This window comes from Caretta caretta, chromosome 8 (genome assembly GCF_965140235.1).
Source record: "Caretta caretta isolate rCarCar2 chromosome 8, rCarCar1.hap1, whole genome shotgun sequence".
NCBI lineage: Eukaryota > Metazoa > Chordata > Testudines > Cheloniidae > Caretta > Caretta caretta.
In genome coordinates this window covers 78,971,589-78,992,567 of record NC_134213.1, presented here as the reverse complement: position 1 = coordinate 78,992,567, position 20,979 = coordinate 78,971,589, and the positions used below count along the sequence as shown (strand labels likewise).

At 41.0% G+C, this 20,979-nt stretch overlaps 1 protein-coding gene across 7 annotated transcripts in view; it reads right to left on the bottom strand.

The window, feature by feature from the left end:
* Positions 1-6,769: 6,769 nt before the first annotated feature.
* ODF2L (outer dense fiber of sperm tails 2 like) overlaps positions 6,770-20,979 on the bottom strand; it is a 52,552-nt gene continuing 38,342 nt past the window's right edge. For 5 of the 7 annotated variants that reach the window (XM_048861400.2, XM_048861405.2, XM_048861395.2 and 2 more), the window contains 2 exons: positions 13,564-13,650; positions 6,770-7,780 (listed from right to left, as the gene is read on the bottom strand). In XM_048861400.2, the coding sequence (XP_048717357.1) occupies positions 7,607-7,780; positions 13,564-13,650 (261 nt within the window). In that variant the 3' untranslated portion in view covers positions 6,770-7,606. Of the gene's footprint in view, positions 7,781-13,107; positions 13,651-20,979 lie in introns of those variants that run through there. The other 2 variants (XM_048861396.2, XM_048861398.2) reach the window with 2 other exon arrangements.

The window sequence follows — 20,979 nt, the reverse complement described above, 5'->3', positions numbered from 1 at the left end:
ATCAAGGCTGAGCTATATACTTCTAAAATATTTGCTTGCGAAGGGCTTTTCTTTAACCAGGTTTGGATAGTGAGACTGAGAATCAGAGTTATGTGTTTTGACCTTTCTGGCTTGGGGATTGCCTTCTGACAGCTCACAGAAGCTTGGTGAGCCAGTACATTTTCATGCTTGCCATCTTATAATCCAGAATCTAAATGTTCATCAATAAAAAAAAGCTTTTAGCCCTTATTGTTGCAAAGATAGCCCTCAAAACATAAAAATTGAATAACCAATGCAATGTAGCCCGCTTGAGTATGCAGACATCCTGAACCAACTGTGTGACCAACATAATGGCCGGCTCTCATCTCCACACTGGTCTTTCATTCTCCTTGCATTCTCCTCTACAGCCTGATGATAACACAACTTATTGGGAGCAGACTCTTCTGTCCATGCTCCTTGAACAAGCTTGAGTTGGGAATTTAGGTTTCAGGGACTCTTCATCCTTCACCACTTGCACTTAGAAGTTGCGGGGTTCTTTTCTCTTTGGGCAGCACTGTGAAATTTCCCTTACAACAGTAATCTAAATAAAAAGATTTAGTAAAAATAGAAAATGGAACTAAACTAGATGAGGTATCTTCAACTTAGTTACAGAGAAAAGTGATTGCCTTATATCCCTGGAAAGCAGTATCCTCCTTCAGAACTCTTTTGCCCATCTGTTGGCATCGTACTGGTGTCTACAGAAACACTTTTGTCTGCTATCCTCAAGACTTCCTAATCAAGCACAACCTGATCCAGGGCTACTCCTCCTTTTTCCTAACCAGTTTTCTCCAGTTACCTATGCACACCATAACGTCTGGTAAAACAGCTTCATTCTTCACTTTGTAGAAGATGGTCTACTGAGGAAAAGAAAATCCTTAACTATGATTAATGGCTGCCTTTCAAAGGTTTATAACTTGCTCAGATTTTACTTTCATTGGCAATTGCCATTTTTGATCAAATCCTATGACAAACTTTCCAAGCAATTTTGTTTAATTTTTTTCCATAACCTATAAATTATAGACAGAGGTTCAAACCTCTGTCACAGAACAGTCAACTCTGAAATCTAATCATGTCAACATAAATGTTAATATTGTTACCGGTACTGCTTGGTAGTACTCCACACACTAGGATTATGGTTAACACAAAGGGGATAAAATAATCTGATATTTTATTTAAGTAATTATGACATATTTTTGATATTTGATTTTGAAACAATTGCAGAGCCCTATAACTAAAAACAAAGAAAAATATAACTGCTATTTACAGTGGCTCAGATCACTTTAATGGAATGCTACAGAATATAATGATCATATTCAGATAGTAATTTATCTGAAAAATAATCTGTGTGAATGAATCTGCAAGAAAGTATACAGTATTTGCCCTGGACTTGTCAGTGGAACAACTTGTGTGCTTAAAGTTAAGCACATATATAAGTGATTACAAGTTTGAGGCCCAAATTTGCTACAGCCAAATTGGGCTTGAGTTAAATGTGGCCTCTTCTACTATACAAAAGTTAACTTCATAAAAAGAGAGAGAGAGAAAGAGATGAAGAAAGGGGAAGAAGCTCAGTGAAAGCATTTCAACTGCTCTGCGTTCTGTTATGTTTTATGCTAGTCATAAAAAGTACAGTGCAGTACATCACATTATAAATTAAGAAAACCAAAAAAAAAAGTATATTCATGCATTAGGACCATTATAGAAAAGGTAGAAAAATTTGGGATTTCTTTTAAGATTATTGAAAATTGGGCTTTAACCTGAAGAAAATAATTAAATGTAAGTAACGTATAGCTCATGTTTTACAATATACTGTATATTGATTTTCTTAGAGGAAAAAGACCTAACCTGGAAGAACACCCTGTATTCTGAGAATAATCTGCAATGCCAACCTACCATTTTTGTACTTCAAAATGTTTTCAGTTTTGATAACCAGGCATGACTGTTAAAAATACATGAGGTTGTTAAAAATACATGTTTACTTTAGTAGTTTATAATTCAAAGGGGTACTTTAGTGGGTGGAGCTGTAAATTGGCAAGTGGATTGCTGCCACAGCGGAGTAAACTGCATCTCTGCAAGGATCTTTACTAAGAATAGATGTGGTCACAGTGATAATTAAAAAGGGCTTGGCCTGAAAGAAGCTTTGGTGGGGAACGATTAAAGCTATGGAGGTGGTTGCTGGCTACAGAAAAACTTCACTAAAAATTACATGGCATAGATTACCTTAAAAGGGTTACATTAAGATGAAAAAGATACAAAGTAAAACTGATAGGCCATGGTTTCTATTTTTAGCAGAGCCAATGAAAGAAAGGGGCATTTGAAGTATTTATGCTAACAATAACTCAGAAGGCACAATTTTAGAGAAGAAAAAGATAACTTGTGTTGTGAGAAGATGTGGTGAAACTGTGGGAAGGCAGGGCCGGCTCACAACATTTTCACACCTGAGGCGGGGAGCTCAAATGACGCCCCCATGCCCACTCGCTTGGGCCAGAACTTTTAAAGGTCTCAATTCTGTTCCTTCTTCCTATTCTACTCCTCTCATGGTACTGCTCTGCTACCTACCCAAATAAAGGAGAACTAACTTAAAGTGCCTTATTCAGAAATGTTAAGTAACACTTAACTTTCAAACGCCTGAACAGCAAATGTAACTTTTCTTGTCTGCATAGTAAACACTGGCATTTTTATCTGTTTGAATAATCAAAGTGGTGCTTTCTATGCTTTCTTGGTTGCAAAGATTTGAACTGCTTCCTCAAGGTCCAAGTCTGGGCCAGCTCATGCTCTATTGAGATGGTTGCAAGGCCGACCAGCTTCTCCTGTGTCATTGTGTTTTTATTAACTTCAGCTTGGAGAAGCTGCGTTCTCCACTGGAACGTTTGTTCCCCCAAGGGGACAAATAAGCAGGCTGGTAGCAGGGCCTGAGTGAGGGAAGATATCAGAGTCTTAAGGGCCTAACTGGCTCCTACTACTTCAGTTGACTGCCTGCTCTCCTCAAGTGGGTTCAGCGAAGCAGTAGGAAACAGGAAGCTCCCTGAGAAGCTGGTGTTAATCAGTCCAGGCTCTTGGGGGTGCTAGAGAGGTACATAAGAGGCTCTTCCTCCTCTCTCTCCCCAGAGCTCCTGCTGCTTTCTGTTATTCCCTCTCACCATTTCTCCTGCCTGCCTGTTATGTCTCTTGTGCCCTCCTTCCTCCAGCACAGCACTCCACCACCTCTGTGCATCTAGAGCAGGGAGAATACATATGCACCAGGAGCAGACACAATTTTCTACACTCTGGGTCCTAGTGGCGCCCCTTCCCCCATTGTCTGGCACCTGAGACAGCTGCCTCAGTTCGCCTCATGGTAAGGCCAGCCCTGTGGGAAGGTGTACACAGCTGGAAGCATATTTTTTTCTATCACTTTTCAAATGAACCAGATCAGAGATTAATTGCTTTGTGTTAATTGCTTTGTATCAAGCATTTGGTACAGTTTAACCTTTGAAAATAATGAAAGGTGTGGAAGGTCAACCTCAGAGTTCTGAGATTCTGGGGTGGGTGGTTGGGGGGGGAAATACCTTTTATGCAATCAGGATGTCAAAAGGTATCAGAGTTCTCTGGGCAGGAATAATTTATTCACCACTTAATAGGATGATATTCTTTTGGGCTACTTATAAGCCCCAAGAACCTTTGCAATTGGTCTCAAATCAGCCATGTGATGCTAAGGTCCTGGGCTGCAAGTTGTGAATTCATTTTGGTGATGATGTAATCATTGCACCACTGATGGGTACTCTGAAGTTTATCACTAAGTGATCATGCAGTTATGAGCTTTGGGATTAACCATGAACAAAAGAGTAAATATTCTAACCCAAAGTGCAAATCAGGTAGGGGGGGTTACAATAAACATGCCTTCTGACTGCAGGAATTCATTGCCAGTGAACGGCATCAATGGGGTTTATTTACCAGCATGGGCTCAGGGAGTGTGCAAGCTCCCTGTACCTGTGGGGGAAGCTCCATCAGCAGAAGCATTCTTCAGTGGAGCTTTAAACTGACTGGAGCTCCACAGGAGCCTCACCAACAAAAGCAGCCTGAAATTTGAGCTAAATCATTGCATCTACTTGGTGCTGTAGCCCAACCCCCTTCCCGTGTGGTTCCGCTTCTATTGTTGGTTGAACTGACTGGCTCTAGCTCTCCCACCAGGGGAAGGAATATAGCTGACTTTCTACTGTTACGCAGCAGCCTGGATTTTGCTAGTGGAGTAAGTCTGGCTCACTGTCTCTTACAAGCCCTTCCTCCCACTCTGCCCACCTCTCACCAGTTACTTCACGGAGAAAGCAGGAGCTGTTTCCTTCCACATGCAGTCACGTTCACCTTACTCTTGCACCATCACTCTCCTGCTCAACCTGACCAAGACTATTTCAGCTCAGTCTTTGACAATTAAGTTTTCCTTTTCTTAAGGGGCAATTTTAACCTATCAACTTGCCCCTTGACCCCATCCTTTCTTGGCTTCTAACTTCCCTTGCTCCTTCTTATTCCCTTCCTAACCCACTTTAAAATTAGGAATTAAGTATTAAGCACAACACAATAATTTGTTATTCCCTGAGCAACTGAGAAGAGAAATGAATGGATGAGACAGAGGTGTTGAATCTGTGCCAGATATCTGCCAAGCAGTCTCTCCTTTCTACTGTACCTCCTATGATTATGGAGCAAAAGGCTTCCAAAGGAAAGTGGGTTGCCCATCCAATCAAACATGGTGTCAAGGTTCCTCCCTGACTCTGAACTCTAGGGTACAGATGTGGGGACCTGCATGAAAACCTCCTAAGCTTACTTTTACCAGCTTAGGTTAAAACTTCCCCAAGGTACAAATTAATTTTATCCTTTTTCCTTGGAATAACCACTGCCACCACCAAACTCTAACTGGGTTTACTGGGAAACGTAGTTTGGACACATCTTTCCCCCCAAAATCCTCCCAACCCTTGCACCCCACTTCCTGGGAAAGGTTTGGTAAAAATCCTCACCAATTTGCATAGGTGACCACAGACCCAAACCCTTGGATCTGAGAACAATGAAAAAGCATTCAGTTTTTTACAAGAAGACTTTTAATAGAAATAGAAGTAAATAGAAGTAAAGAAATCACCTCTGTAAAATCAGGATGGTAGATACCTTGCAGGGTAATTAGATTCAAAACATAGAGAATCCCTCTAGGCAAAACCTTAAGTTACAAAACAGACACAAATCGTCATTCTATTCAGCACAATTCTTTTCTCAGCCATTTAAAGAAATCATAATCTAACGCATACCTAGCTAGATTACTTACTAAAAGTTCTAAGACTCCATTCCTGTTCTATCCCCAGCAAAAGCAGCATACCAAGAGACACAGACCCTTTGTTTTTCTCCCTCCTCCCAGCTTTTGAAAGTATCTTGTCTCCTCGTTGGTCATTTTGGTCAGGTGCCAGCAAGGTTACCTTTAGCTTCTTAACCCTTTACAAGTGAGAGGATTTTTCCTCTGGCCAGGAGGGATTTTAAAGGGCTTTACCCTTCCCTTTATATTTATGACACATGGAAAGGGAATTGGGGGACTTTTCTCAAAAATCAACAGATTAATCCAGACCATTTGAAATGTTCTCCTTCTTCTAGATGTCCCACAAGAGATCATGCACAAGTTCTAAGGCAGCAAATTGGTAGTTTCTTAGCCAGGGAACAGATTGTAGAGGGCAATATTAGACAGATGGCTCTACTAATAATTCTGAAATTATGCTAGATTCTAGCAGCTTCTCTTGCAAATCTTCACATTCCAAGCAAAGGAAAGATGATGGGGAATGCCCTTTTGAAAAGGAAAGTCTTCAGGAGGAAGACAGTTTTCCATAGATATATAGCTCTATGGGGGACTTCCAGAACAATCAGAAAACAGGAGATTGGAGACATTTATTTGCAAGTTCCCTTGTAGGGAAGACTCAGTAACAGGTGCCTTTGCAAAAAAGTGCATATATGGGGACTAATTACTTTCCTTTATTCCCTCTGCTGCAAAATGCAGTAGTGAAGATTTTAGTGGAAGTTATGGTGAATTGGATATTAGTCGTCCCTTTTAAAATTTATCTGGAGATCCAGATCTTGGTTTCAGGCACTAATAAGAATACTAATGGACTATGCAAGAACATTGGGAAGGCTTGAGAGCTAGTAACATATCACATCAGGCTGATGACTCAGCTGTAAGGAACTCAGTGGAGATCATATCTCATATGTCTTCTATCAAGAAATTCCTTGAGGAGGCAGGTTTACAGAGGGAAGCTATTAAGTTTTCTATTATCTCTCTGGAAAGTTTCCACGAATATATCTTACAACAGAATTTAAAGCAGCTTTATGCCATGGATAGGAAACAGAGATAAAAGATCTTCTATCAACCCTAAACTACTAGTAATAGGCTATTTGGCAGACAGGATTAAAGAGGGTAGGGCTCCAAGTAGCCTTAAAATTTATGCTTCTGCTTTAAATTCTGTTCTTCCAGACATTAATAAATCTAAAGCATATGATATTATGAGCATCTTCTACTTCAAATCCTAACTTTCCCAAATACAGTGAAAAATGAGACACTGGTGCATTACTTTCCCTTTTATCAGAGATCAATAATTGCAAGATTAGTGACTGAGAGCTTATTGGCTTCTTTTGGACTAGCAGACTCAAAACTCCACCTGGTTAGAATTTCAGAACCTTAATTAAGGGACACTGTGCATGGATATGAAATGCAACTCATTTCCCAACTTTACTGTGTCTAGATTGTTCTAGATAATTCTAAAAAACCAAACAGTTTAAATTTTATTGTGTTAACAAATATACACAGAAAGGTACAGAGTACGGAGGAAAGACAACTCTTCTGAATGACACTGTCCCTTTAATGGGTTGTTTCTCCTCCCAGTCCCAAACAAATCTATCAGGTTGATTAAAGAGACTCGGGTTCATGGATCACATATTAACAATCCTTGGATGGAAGCTACAGTGAAACTTAATTTAAGAAAAAAAAATCCCATGCATCATGTGGAGTTACTAGTACAAATATAGTGATTAAAAAACATGGATGCTTCAGTACCATCAAGAGCATAATGTAACAGTGTAAGTGTCCTTGACCTTGATTTAGCAGGGAACTTAAGCGTGAGACAATAGTCCCAATGACATTGATGGGACAGCGGGACTACTCACATGCTCAAAGTTATGTACAGATTAAGTACCATGCTGAATCAGCCTTTAGGTTGTATTGGCACAAACTGTTTATAAGTCAGATGTCTCATCCAGAATGTCAAATCCTATAGTATGCAGAATGAATGTCTTTGTATTAAAAATTAAAAAACTATAGTGAAATATATTTTTACTAGAGAAGCTTCTTAATACAGAATAGTGTAGACCTGACCAATATTGCAGCCTTATTTTTCTCATCATTATACAGACAACACAAACTGTTTGTGTTCTTACATAGCTTAAATCTCTTTTTCACTTTCTGCTGGATGAACTCATCTTTGAAAAGGATGTTCAAACTGACATGAAGAATGTCTGATCACTTTTGCTACTCTATGTGAGCTCAGAGCAGCAGAAACGGAAGGTTCCCACTTGTTAAAGCTCCAACAAAAGAGTATTATAAGAGACAGATATTCGTGACCACGTAAGCAAGTACAGTACCGATGAGCTCATATTGCTGCTTGACAATTCTTCTGTAACCTTTTGTAACAACCACCAGAAAGAAGTTCGATGCAACCAGCTTTCTCTCTTTTGAAGTGATACAGCTGCAGTTGAACATGTAAAGATTTGTCTGGGGAAAAAAAAAATCAAAAGCTTATTTGAAAACTACGTGGGCACTTATGTTAGCAGCTTTGTCATGTGCCTCTAAAGATGAAAATGACAGTAGAAGGTACATATAACAACATTCTAAAAGACCTGTTTGATAGAGATTTAAGATATACATATAGGAAATGAAGAATCGGCAAATAAAATAATTTAAAGGATAAGAGACCCCAAACTCCATCGGTTCAACATAGCTCTGCTAAGGAAATCTGCAGTGTAACAGACTGCTTTCTATATAGTAAAATAAACACTAATAATTAAATTGGCAGTATTAACAATGTTGCTAAAAATATCTGCAGTAATCTGATGCGAATTTTAAGTAATTAACTAGTTAGAAAAATAAAAGAAATCAGTCTCTTTCTTCATAAAAGGAATAAGCCCAGTTGAGAAAGAAAACAAATTATGCTTGGGGCTAGCCACCCTATTTCAATGGTGGGGGAAAAAACCCAACCATTCTGAACAGCCACAAAATGTCATCACGATCAGGAAAACACAGTTGTCACTGTAAGAGGGACTTCAGACTCCAAAATGGTCCTGTCGGAAGACTCTGGAATTGCGAAGATTATAAAGTGAATTTTAAAAACATACAGCTTTCATTTCATAAATTGAGTTAGATCAAATTTACTGAGCCAAGTCCTAAATTTCTTCTATCTACAGTAACCTATCTAAGCAGTTATACTGAACTCCTCAAGTTAAGCACTATAAATTAAGGGGAATTTTGCCTGAGTACAGACAGGATTCAGCTCACTGGGATGCAAATGGGAAGGTTATGTCTCAGGACTCTATGCTGCATATTTGTAGAACCAGTGATAAGCCATCTTGGACGCTGAAGGTTTCCCCCTGCTTAAGAAAGAACCAGCTACTCTGTGGATGGGTTGGATCCAAGGTAATAAACTCAGTATTTGTATGATTTGATTTGTTACATGGTCAAGAGTGTCCTTAAAAGCTGCTTATAAAATTAAGTTTTCTTCCACAGTGCATTGGTGGTGGCTGCATATCATGAAGTTGAGTACAATATATTACACAAGCATGACATCATTTCAGTGCTATGACTAAATGACATGAATGTCAACTTTGCCACTAGCAGCATGAGAAAAAAGCCAATGTATGTGCCTCATAATAAGAGAACTACAAGTAAAGAGAAAATATTTGAATTCTGTAATGTGAAAATAAAGATCACTAGCTGCTGTGTATGCTGAAAAACAAGGAGACATCAAGCCATAAAGGTACCTTCTAAACTACAAGATGTAGACATGTTAATGGTAACACATAGCTAATGCTTCATAAAGAAATAAAATCCTTTTTGGGTTGTCATCCCCTCGAGAGCTCGGGATGTTCCCTTTCAGTGAGGAGGCAGCATGCACCTATGACTGAGCAGACATATGACGTATGTGACCTAGCAGTATTATCCAGTTGGATCCAGCAATTGTTTAAATCATTTGGAAGCAATAAAAGAGCACAATCAAGAACTGTGCTGTCTTATTTTCAAAAAGGGGCAGATTTGGGGAACATTCTGATGGCTGGCAATGTACCATATGCATCCTAACATCTCTGAACACTCTCCATTTGTCCATATTTTCCTGTAAATAAAATGCTCAGAATTGAACATTATATTCTGGGTGTGCTACACTGGAGTCATACAGACCTTTCATTTCCTGGGCTGTTGTTCCTTTATGTATGCAGCCTAAAACTGCATTGGCCTTTGTTGCTCTCATTTGACATTACAGACTATGTCTGACTTGCTGTCACTATCACCACTAAATTTCTCCTTCTGAGTATCTGTTTATCCAGATGTATTAGTTCAACCATGCAGAAAGTTACTCACTTGCCTGGGGTTAGTAATTTTTTGACAGGCAAGTTATCAACATGAAGATAGGCGAATATACTTTGTTCTTCTGTGTAGTAAATACACAGATTGTCTGCAGCCTGCCAATTCACAATCCCATAATATCTCTGAGGCAACTACATATATTTCTGTCTGTCTTTTAATACCATTTAGCAGTTGGAAATAAGGGGGAAGGATCTAGCACCATGTGATCAACCAGCTCCCTGCAGACCACACAGTGCTCCACAGAACACAATTTAAGAATCTCTGACCTGCAAGGCATAACGTACATACATGCCGGCTGACTTTTATACATTCAGATTTTCCAAGTGTTCCCTTATGGCTCCCCGTTCTTTGTGAACAGTTATTTTTACAAGGGTTTCCTCATTTCTGAACCATCAAAACTTACTTTATTTTTTGTAGTTGAATACAGATTTAAACAAGGAGTTCAGTACCTTAGGTATTTGAGTCAACACTGGACACTAATCCTCCCACCACTTACTAAGGGGCCTATTTTTTCCTCCTCTAGTATTTTTCCTCCTGATGTGTTTATAAAAGATGTTATTCTCTTTGCTTAGCATTAACATATCCTGGCCTTCAAGTAAATAATACTTAAGCACAGTCAGAGTATCGACTGGTAACTTAGTAGTCTCAGCCAAACTCATAGTGCTTTCTAGTTGCAGCTACCTATAGTAGGAGCATCCAAGTATGTGGGTAAAAGGGCTGAATCGCTACGGTCTCTTAAGCTTCAATCCTGTAAATACTTTCATGTTCAACTTTATACAAAAACAATGGTCCCACAGACTCAATCTTGCACAAGTTTAACTTGACACATATAAGTAATTCCATTGGCTTCAACACACAAAGTTAAGTGCATGCATAAGAATTTTAAAGATAAGGGCCTTAGTGATTCCATAATTTCTTTTCTCAGTTCACAAGTAAAAAAAGATATATTTTTCTAACTGCCAGCCCAGCAACCTCAACCTGTTATCTCAGTGGCTTAGTGTTTTCTGAGCAGTGCATCACCAACAATCAGCCTGACACAACTGAGGTGTATTATACTCATGGGATACTTGAAGCATACAAACTTGCGTACTACATTGAGGTAAAGATTCTGCCTCTGAAACTGTCACCAATTCCACTAATCCATGTAGCCAGCTATGGGAGGTAAGGTTTAGCTATGGATAGAGATCTGCACGGATACAAAAATGTGAATCCGCATCCGAACCGCATCTGCCGGGATCAACCCACAATCAGACCCACAATCCACTAGCCAAATTTTACCTCTACCCGCATCCGCAAGCCGTCTCAAGGGCGGGAAGGAGCTGAGATGAGCGGGAGGGGGGGGCAGTCTTGCATGAAGTGGCAGCGTGAGGGTAGGGACTGGGGGTAAGGGGTGGTGCAGGGGTGGGGTCTTGAGGAGAAGAGGCTGTGTGGAGGGGGGGCTGAGCTGCTGGATGGCGAGCAGGTGCTGGACAGCCCCAATTCCGATCTGCCGCCCAGCCCCAGCCACTGGCTGTTGCCACCGGCCCAGAGCAAATTGCACCCCCTGGTTGCCCGAGCTGGATGCCATGGGACAGGCACCGGTAGGATAAGAAGATGGTCCGATTTTAAAGAGACAGTCCTGCTATTCAGAGCTTTTTCTTATATAGACATCTATTACCCTACACACTCTGTCCTAATTTGTCATACTTGCTAGCTGGTCACCCTAGGTGCTGCCATGTGACAAAAGGCGCCAGAGTCCAGCTGCTGCTGCTCAACATGTACTTGCCAGGTATGGGGCCTGCTGCCCTGGGGGACATGAGGGCAGGACGGGGCCCAGGAGGCCCCAGCTTAGATTCCCCACCCCCAACATGTGAGGGCCTGTCCTCCCTGCGTGGACCCGGCCTGAGAGGACGAGAATAGGCTCCCAGGTCTTCTCTCCTGCTCCTGCTTCTCCCGTGGCACTGACTTTCATCCCGCCACTCCCTGAGCCATCAGCCAGGCAGCCCGGCTCCTTGGTCTCTCCTTCATGGTCTCTCCATCCCCTGCCAGGCACTGACTCTCTCCCTTTCCCTCTTCCTCTCTCTTCCCCCCTCACGTTCCCAGCCCAGACAGCGTATTTATCCATCCCTATTTAAAGTGCTCTGGGCTCTGTTGGAAATCAGATGACCTTTTCCTGGACGTATTTCTTGGCTTAATACCTCCTGCTGGGTGGGGGAGGGAGGGAGGGGTCGCTGCTCCTGCCACGAAGGGGACTTGGGACCGGGCTGCGTTTTATAAGCTGCCCAGCAGGTGCTGAGAAGAAGCAAAGTGTCTCCAAAACGGTTTGGGAGTTGGCCGGGCGCGGCTCAGCTTGGCTTGGCCCTGTGCAAACGCGTATCTGTCTCCACTCCAGATCCAGACAGCCCTGTAAGGTTCTATCTGCATCTGCTCAACTACCCGCAAAAATGGTCTCCCGATTTGAAGCGGATAGCCGCGTATTTGCAGGGCTCTAATTATTGCATTAAAGTAAAGACAAAAGGTTCCGGTTTTTCTAATTTCCTGGATAGCAGAGGATAGGTTAAAAGCAGTTTACTGGAAATTCTTAAACCATGTGTCAAATAAGAAGCCTACACTTACTACAGTGACCTTCATGTGGTTTAATTGGACTCTGCTAGGCTTTTAAAAGTAAACTTGGTACTGGATTCAAGGTTTTACTTCTGCATATCTTGATGTTTCTTCATTCATGATTTTTTAAAAAGGTTATGATGGTTCAGTATCACTAAACAGGTAAATTCTGAATGGTGGAGGAAAATATTAAACCTAATCAAAAGAAAATTTAGTATTAGTTTAAGGCAGGCAACCAAAAAGTTGTAATAGAAAGTACTGTGCTTGTGACACAATAATCAAATATACTTAAATAGTTTTCTTTAAAAAAAAAAAAAACCACGTAGAGTGTAAACCAACAGAATACTACTTCATATACCATTAGCTTGATGATATGGATACCTAACTGCAAAATAAAAAAAGAAAATACTGATGCACCAATAAATATTTCATTGCTAGTAGTTTGTTATATATTGAGAAAAGATTATCATTAAAACATGTGTATGTAAAACAAAATAAGAAACGTCAGTTATATTTTTATATAAAAAGGACATTTATAGGATATTTAATATACATTTAAAATTTATATATTGAGATGTTTAGATGTTATCTGAAACTGTTATCCTTTAAAAACTATATCACAATTCTGTAAGAATATTTTATATTATGGCTATAGAAAACCAATTTACATAATCAGGATTTTCCTTCATTCTGGCCCCAGTTCAGCTAGGTACTTAGGCATGTGGTTTGTTTTAGGCACATGAGTAATCCCATTGACTTCAAATGAATTACTAATGTGCTTAATATTAGGGATATTCTTAAATACCTTGTTGAATTGGGGCCATTATCAGGAGGATTGCCACCACATTTAGTGCCTCCATATAATAATTTGAATGGATTTTCTTTCAATTATAGATTACACTTGCAAAATATTAAGAATAGTATTTCTATTACTATCATGGTAGCTGGAATGCAAATTGAATCCAGTGAGATTTTTACAGCAACGGAAGTACAGTGAATAACAGGAACGCATATCTTTCATGGAGACTGTGCAGTTTTTCCCTCACTATTGTTCAAGAAATGCAGATTAGTAATGCCATGTAAACATTCAGAACATGATCAGACAGTGTATACACATCAGGGTAGGCTCAATTCTGAAAAACTTGGGAGTGAGAGTTTTGCTATGAAGCCCCAATGACACAGGGTTCAATCCAGCAAAGTGTCCTCAACTTCCATTGACTTCACTGAGAGTTAAGGACACCCAATAAGGACAGAATCTTGTCAGGTGCTATTTAAAGTATTCTAACTTAAAGAAATCAGCCAAACATTGTTACATATGAGTTTTTCAAGAACTGTACATAATTGTGGATGCGGTGGTTCTGGTTTTCTGATTTTTGTAGATTGTACTCTAATTCTTTCAAACATACTTCCTGATGTTTCTCACTCTAAAGAAAAAGAGAGAAAGGGGATGCAAGTTAGAAATAAAATACAAAATAAAAATACAGTAAGACTAGCACTTCAAGTTTATAACCCTGTCTGTCATTCCCTAAAATTTTAGCCAACTCCACACAAACACAAGACCTCCAAAATGATCCCAAAAGCTTGAACCTATACATTATGTCTCCTGAGCCCAAATTGATCTGTTTGTATAACTTTATACTCTTAAAAAAGGACACTAGTCCTGGGATATCCTTTACAGCAACTGTCAAACGTTTTGGATTTCCATCATTAAACATTTGTGGCATCTTAATTCCAATACGAACTCAAAACTCGCATGCTTATTTTTTTAATGAGAACGTCTGTTACTGATCTTTAATGCAGCCTGATTTTTGTTGCCTATGTTACCCTTTAAAATAAAGGGTGAATGATAACACCATTTACTTGTTTATTAGATCCATATACGGTAAATTGCAGATTACTGTTTATGTAACAAATTACCATTTTTGGATTCTCTTTTATGCCTATCATAACATGATTTCAGATGTGAGTTTCTTAAAATAACATTTTTCTTAAATTTTTTAGTCAATTATAACATTTAGATTTAATTCTAACATTAGATGAAATAATCAGGTTAAAATGAGCTAAAGAAAAAATTACCTTCTTGTGCCCTGCCCCGTTTCCAGCATCATTCTAACAGGAATAGAACAATTTGATTTTTGTTTTTCCTTTCCATATATATTCCCAATTTTATGGGTATGTAACTGGAGAAGGTGAACAATGGATACGTTTTGTGTTTGTTCAGAATAAACCTCCCCTCAGGCATAAATAATTCTCTTTTCATATTTATTTTGAACTGGCGCCTAAATACTTCTAGAATGAAAACCACTGAAAAATGTACTACAGACCTGATACAAAGGTATCAGAGAGATTCTGCTAAAAAATAATAGCAATGACTTGAAGTCCTTATCTAAAAGGTTTCAGACCCAGTTGGGAGATTTGGAAGTGGAGTTGCAAGATAAAATAATTTAGAATGCATGGGAAAGTCTCTGGTCATGTGACTCAAATTCTTTTATAAAGCTAAGTGAGTTGTAATAAATCCATGCTTTGAGGCCTGACTACGTTCCCATTGACCTCAATGTCAGAACTCCCACTGGTTTCAACAGAAGCAGGATCAGGCTCATAAAAATGAAGACATCCATAGGTATCATGGATAGATTTTTAGAGGTACCTTTCAACATGGGAAAAAACAAAAAAGGGAACAAGAACACCCTGCCCAAAATAGAAATGCCAAAGGGGGGAGGGGAGGAACACTGACAATGTTGGAAATAAGTTATAAAAACAGCTAACAGAACATCTTGAATATCCTTATTTGAAGCAGCCACAAAAGAAACTCATGTCTTCCTTGTTAACACTCAGGTAGGGGGCTGAAATCTGTGGTCCTCTCCCATGGGTGGATATACCCCCCTCTGTTGGGGAGTGATATCTTTTCTCACTCAGGAGGTTCCCCTGGAATTATTCTACTTATGCTTTCTTCCAGCCTCAAAGTGGCACAGGGTCATCCCTGTGCCTTCACACTTGGCTCTATGATCATCCCATGCCCCACAGAATATTTGGCTGTGTAGTTCCAACACTATTCCCATGGGCTCCCCACAGATTCAGCATTAATTTGCTTGCCAAAATCCTATATATTTCCAGGAGATCTGATACTACTTCTGCCCCTCTGGATCATGCCTTCACAGCTGTAGATCCTTGACTCCTGTAGAGGGGATCAGGAAAGGCTCAGAATGATCCCATTCCAAGGCCGAGATCTGTCAGATACCACTTACTCTAGCCACTGAGGCAGAGGAGTCAATGTAGCCCTCAATTCTTACTCAGGTAAACTTATACTGACTTCACTGGCTAATCTGACCAATGTCCAGCTCAGCTGTTTGAACTATGTACCAGGTGGAGATTTGTTCCTTCATTTCTCCATGCTATTGGGAAAAAAAGATACACAGCAAGAGAAAACAAAAGCAGAAAACAGTAAAAATGTAAGGCTATGGGAAAACAATTATGCATTGCTTCATAGAAAATCCTTTACGAACTAGAGTCCACAAACAAACAAACAAAGAAAAAAACAAACAACAAAGTCATTTGAAATGTTAAACACTCCCCTATTCTAGTGCAGGGGTCAGCAACCTTTCAGAAGTGGTGTGCCGAGTCTTCATTTATTCAATTTAATTTAAGGTTTTGCGTGCCAGTAATACATTTTAACGTTTTTAGAAGGTCTCTTTCTATAAGTCTATAATATGTAACCAAACTATTGTTGTATGTAAAGTAAATAAGGTTTTTAAAATGTTTAAGAAGCTTCAATTAAATTAAAATGCAGAGCCCCCTGTACCAGTGGCCAGGACCTGGGCAGTATGAGTACCACTGAAGATCAGCTATATAGTGGAATCCTGATTAATTGGGACTGAGGCCAGATTGCATAATCAAAAATTTGGATAAATCAGGAGAATGGGCGAGGCTCCAACTGTCTGCTCCAGAAGTGGCAGGGCTGACAACCCGAACCCCGCTATCCAGTTCAGTTAATATGGAGAGCCAAATAATGGAGGCGTGGACAAATGGGGTTCTATTGCATTGTTTTGTAAGAATAACATACATGCCTCTATAAGATGCTTACGGATATTTTTAGTAAAAGTAATGGACAGGTCACGGCCCATAAACAAAAATTCACTGGTACCACTGCTCAGGCCGTCTGTGGGTCCAGCGGCACCAGCTACTGGTTGGGCAGTCCCCAAGGCCAGCAGCTGGGGGATGCCGAGCAGCAGCTGGCGCGGCTGGCCCCTGGACCACCCAGCAGCAGCTGGTGTGGCTGACTGCAGAACTGCCCGAGCAGCAGGCTGTGGGGACGCCCCAGCAGTGGCCAGTGTGGCTTTCGTGGTGCTGCCAGCAACAGACTAGGAAGCTCCTACTCCCTCTGAGCCTGATCTCCCACTTAATCTAATCTAATCTAATCTAATCTAATCTAATCTAATCTAATCTAATCTCCTCTCCACCCCCTTTTCTCTCACTTCCTTCCAGCCTTATAGATCCTGCTAATGAGGCTGGCAGGTGTGGTCAGTTATCAGGCAAAGATAGGGAGGTTCACCCAGCCCCAATCAGGGAGAATGTATTGGAGCTGTAGTGGCAGGAGCTGATTAAGGGCTTCTGTGGCAGCACCCTGCCACAGGTAGAAAAGGGTGTCAGCAGACTGAGGCTGACACCAAGACCAACACCAAGAGACTGAGATGCTGTGCAGGGCAGGCTGCTTCTCCCTGCCAGAGATGGAGTTAGCTGGGCTGATTAGTATTTGTACCTTAAACTTTTCTTGGCAGCCTTTGTAAGTAAGACTCATGAGTGTAGGTCTTTTATTGTTTCTACCCTGTATTCTAGTGCTTTGTACTTTTGAGGAACAAACAAATAATGCTTCATTTGGAAGACACTTTCTATGTCACTGCAAACTTACATTACTACATTTCCCTGAAGGAAACCTCTTACAGGTACCAAAAGCGAGTTGGGCCTGTGTGATTACTATGCTTGGTAAAAAGGGGTTGCAGCCCAGAGATCCAGTTTAGGAATTGTTGGACCGAGTGACTCTACCTGGAGCGAGGAGCAGAAAGCCAGACCTGTCACCTAAAGGGTGTATTTGAGAGGAACTAAAATAAGTTAAAGGCGCAGCTTGCCCTGTAGCCATGACAGGATTAGCAGCTTCCACAGAAAAATCTTACTCTCAAGAATCCAGCCCTCAAAGAGCCAGCAAAGAGTCAACATTACTCCTGGGGGGGAATTCTGCGCCACTGCACGTGCACAGAATTCATGTACCCAACAGATTTCTTTGCTTCCGTGCAGAAAAATGACTTCTGATAGGGAAGCCACAAGAACAGTCATGCACCCCTCCCCAGCAGCCCAGGTGTGTCGTTTTGGGTGCTTGGAGTAGCTGGCGGAGAGGTAAATCGCTGCTGGGAGGGGGTATTTGGGGACCTACTGGCCATTGGCTCCTACCAGAGCTGGGCTTAGCTGCTAGCCTTGGCTGGGCTGGGGGAGGACGGGACTTACTCTTCCTCCCAAGGAGAAGCCATGTCCAGGTCAGATAGGAACCTCCCCCAGCTATAGAAAGCTCCACCCTCTGGCTTTCTGCCCCCATCACTCCTCAGCCATGGGGGGAGGGGTGATTGTACAGGGAGCTGCTCCCCCATCCATGCAACTCCCATGCATCCAGACCCCCCATACCTAGATTTCCCTGCCAAGCCCCACCCCTCCCCGGCTCACCTACCGAGCCCCTCCTCCCTGGCTCCGGACTCCCAACCCTGCACCCAGACCCCACCCCCGCTGAGACCCCTCTACACTTAAATCCCACCTTGATGAGCCCCATCCCCTACACCTGGACCTCCACCCCACCAAGCCCCACTCCCCCAACACCTGGATCCCCCTGCTCAGACCCCGCCGCCAAACCCTATCCCTCCACACCCAGTCCCCCCTTGCTGAGCCCTAACTACCTTCATCTTGACCCTGACTACACAAGGATGAACAGGGAGCAGCCAAAAAAAAGCTAACTTTGTTCTCTGTCTCAAACTTGGAAATCTTTAACAGACTTCACAGAAATATCCAAAGTAGCATAAGAAACTAAATTTTCCCTGCAATACTGCTTATCTTTGTCAGCGATGTGCCTTTCCATTCTTATTGTATCATTTCTATCCATTGTAAATTGTTTTTTATTTTATTATAATTAAAGACACATCAAAACAATTCTGTGATAATGGCCATCAGTTTTGGGCTCCTCTCCCGCCCCCCCACAAGCTTCTAGAGAGTTTAAAAAACGTCCTGTGAATCTTAAACCAGAGTTCATGCTAGAAGGAGAAAAAGACCAGTTCAGAATGTAAGATGATCAGGTATGATCAGGTATCAGATCAGAATGTAGGTGATCAGGTGTAGCCAGAGTTCCTTTTGACCATATGCCACCTTCAGTTTAGCTGGAATTCATCTCTTCCCCCCGCCCTTCACAAAAAAAAATGTCTATGAAGATTTATGTAATGTTCATCCATCTCATGAAGGATATGAGAGAAAAATGAATTTTTTTTTAAATTAAGGGGGAAATGTTTGTTACCTTTGTGGTGTTTATGTGGCCGTTGGCCGAAAATACCATTTCATCACCATTCTTCTCAGAGATAAGAAACATCTCTTTCAGGAGAGCTTCGACCTCCCCTTCTCTGACCAAAGGTTACTTGAGATTTTTAATCATACAAATTAATCAGTCAGAGAGAATAATTTCTTTCTAAGCAAAAGATTTAATAAATATGATTAATTAGACACAGTCCAATTCAATCTCCAACTTTACTGAACTCTGAGGGGAAAAAAGACAAGACAATCCATTCTGCTTGTAGTAGTAAAAGTTTGCTCTGAACGTCTGTCTGAAGTAGACCTAAATGAAAGGACACCAAAGGCCCAATTCTGATTTGACACCACTTTTTACACTAGTGTATCTAACGACTACAGTTAAGTTAAACCTGATGTACTACAGGGTCAGAATCAGTCCCCGGGTCTCTGAAAACTTATGTATCTCTTTGTGTACTGTTGTCTCTAGCCTGATGCCATGAACTCAAGGGCCAACATTTTCTATTTGGATACCTAAAGTTAAGCACCTGGGATGCAATTTTCAACGAGTAGAGGATTTAGACATGCCTTCCATTAACAATAATGGAAAATGTGTTGAAATCCCCAAGATTGCTTTGAAAATCTCCACCTAAATTCATACTTTGGCATCTAAATAGCTAGCCTGATTTTCAAAAGGTGCCAAGCCCACAATACCTTCTTGAAATGGGGCCCTGATAGGGTAAGTACCAATGTGCCACACCTAGGATCTGCAAGTGCTTGAAACCTTTGAAAATCAGGGCACTTATTTAGATTCCTATATAAGGTTATGAGTGCCTAACTTTAAGCACTCATGTTTGAAAATTTTGGCACAGATTCCTGGTAAGATCAGATTCTTTTACCAGCTCACAAATACATTTATCCACTTCACTAAGTAGGTATGGACTTGCTACCAATTTGTTTGTGTCCAGGTGAGCCTTTAGAATAAGGAGTAGCCCTAAGGGAGGTTACTAAGGGGTCTTAGCAGAGTAGACAATCCTGCACTAATGTTGGAAGATGGATTAACTATCCTAGAGATCTTTTCCTAATCTGTCATCTATAATTCTGTGCACAAAATATGCAGTCTTTCTGATAGCTTTATGCTTAACTGAATTATGTGAACTGACTTTTTGCCCCAAACTATGTACAAATTCATTTAGAAATATATTCATATATTTAAAATACTTTAGCATATGTAGAGATTAAATTAACTAAGAAGTTTATGATCAGTGTTAGTAAAGACCACACCACACAATCCATTGTCCACAGCCACGCTCTAAGATACAACCGCATTTGCTCCAACCCCTCAGACAGAGACAAACACCTACAAGATCTCTATCAAGCGTTCTTACAACTACAATACCCACCTGCTGAAGTGAAGAAACAAATTGAGAGCCAGAAGAGTACCCAGAAGTCACCTACTACAGGACAGGCCCAACAAAGAAAGTAACAGAATGCCACTAGCTGTCACCTTCAGCCCCCAACTAAAACCTCTCCAGCGCATCATCAAAGATCTACAACCTTGGCGGGGGGGAGGGATAGCCCAGTGATTTGAGCATTGATCTGCTAAACCTCAGGTTGTGAGTTCAATCCTTAAGGGGGCCATTTAGGGCTCTGGGCCAAAAACTGGGGATAGAGCAGGGGGTTGGACTAGATGACCTCCTGAGGTCCCTTCCAACCCTAATATTCTATGATTTTATCCTGCAGGACGGTCCCTCACTCTCACAGATCTTGGGAGACAGGCCAGTCCTCGCTTACAAACAGCCCCCCAACCTGAAGCAAATACTCACCAGCAACCACACACCACACAACAAAAACACTAACCCAGGAACCTATCCTTGCAACAAAGACCATTGCCAATTCTGTCCACATATCTATTCAAGGGACACCATCATAGGATTAATCACATCAACCACACTATCAGAGGCTCGTTCACCTGCACATCTACCAATGTGATATATGCCATCATGTGCCAGCAATGCCCCTCTCCTATGTACATTGGCCAAACTGGACAGTCTCTACCCAAAAGAATAAATAGACACAAATCAGATGTCAAGAATTATAACATTCAAAAACCAGTCGGAGAACTCTTCAACCTCCCTGGACACTCAATTACAGACCTAAAACTCGCAATTATTCACCAAAAAAAACTGCAAAAACAGACTCCAATGAGAAACTGCAGAACT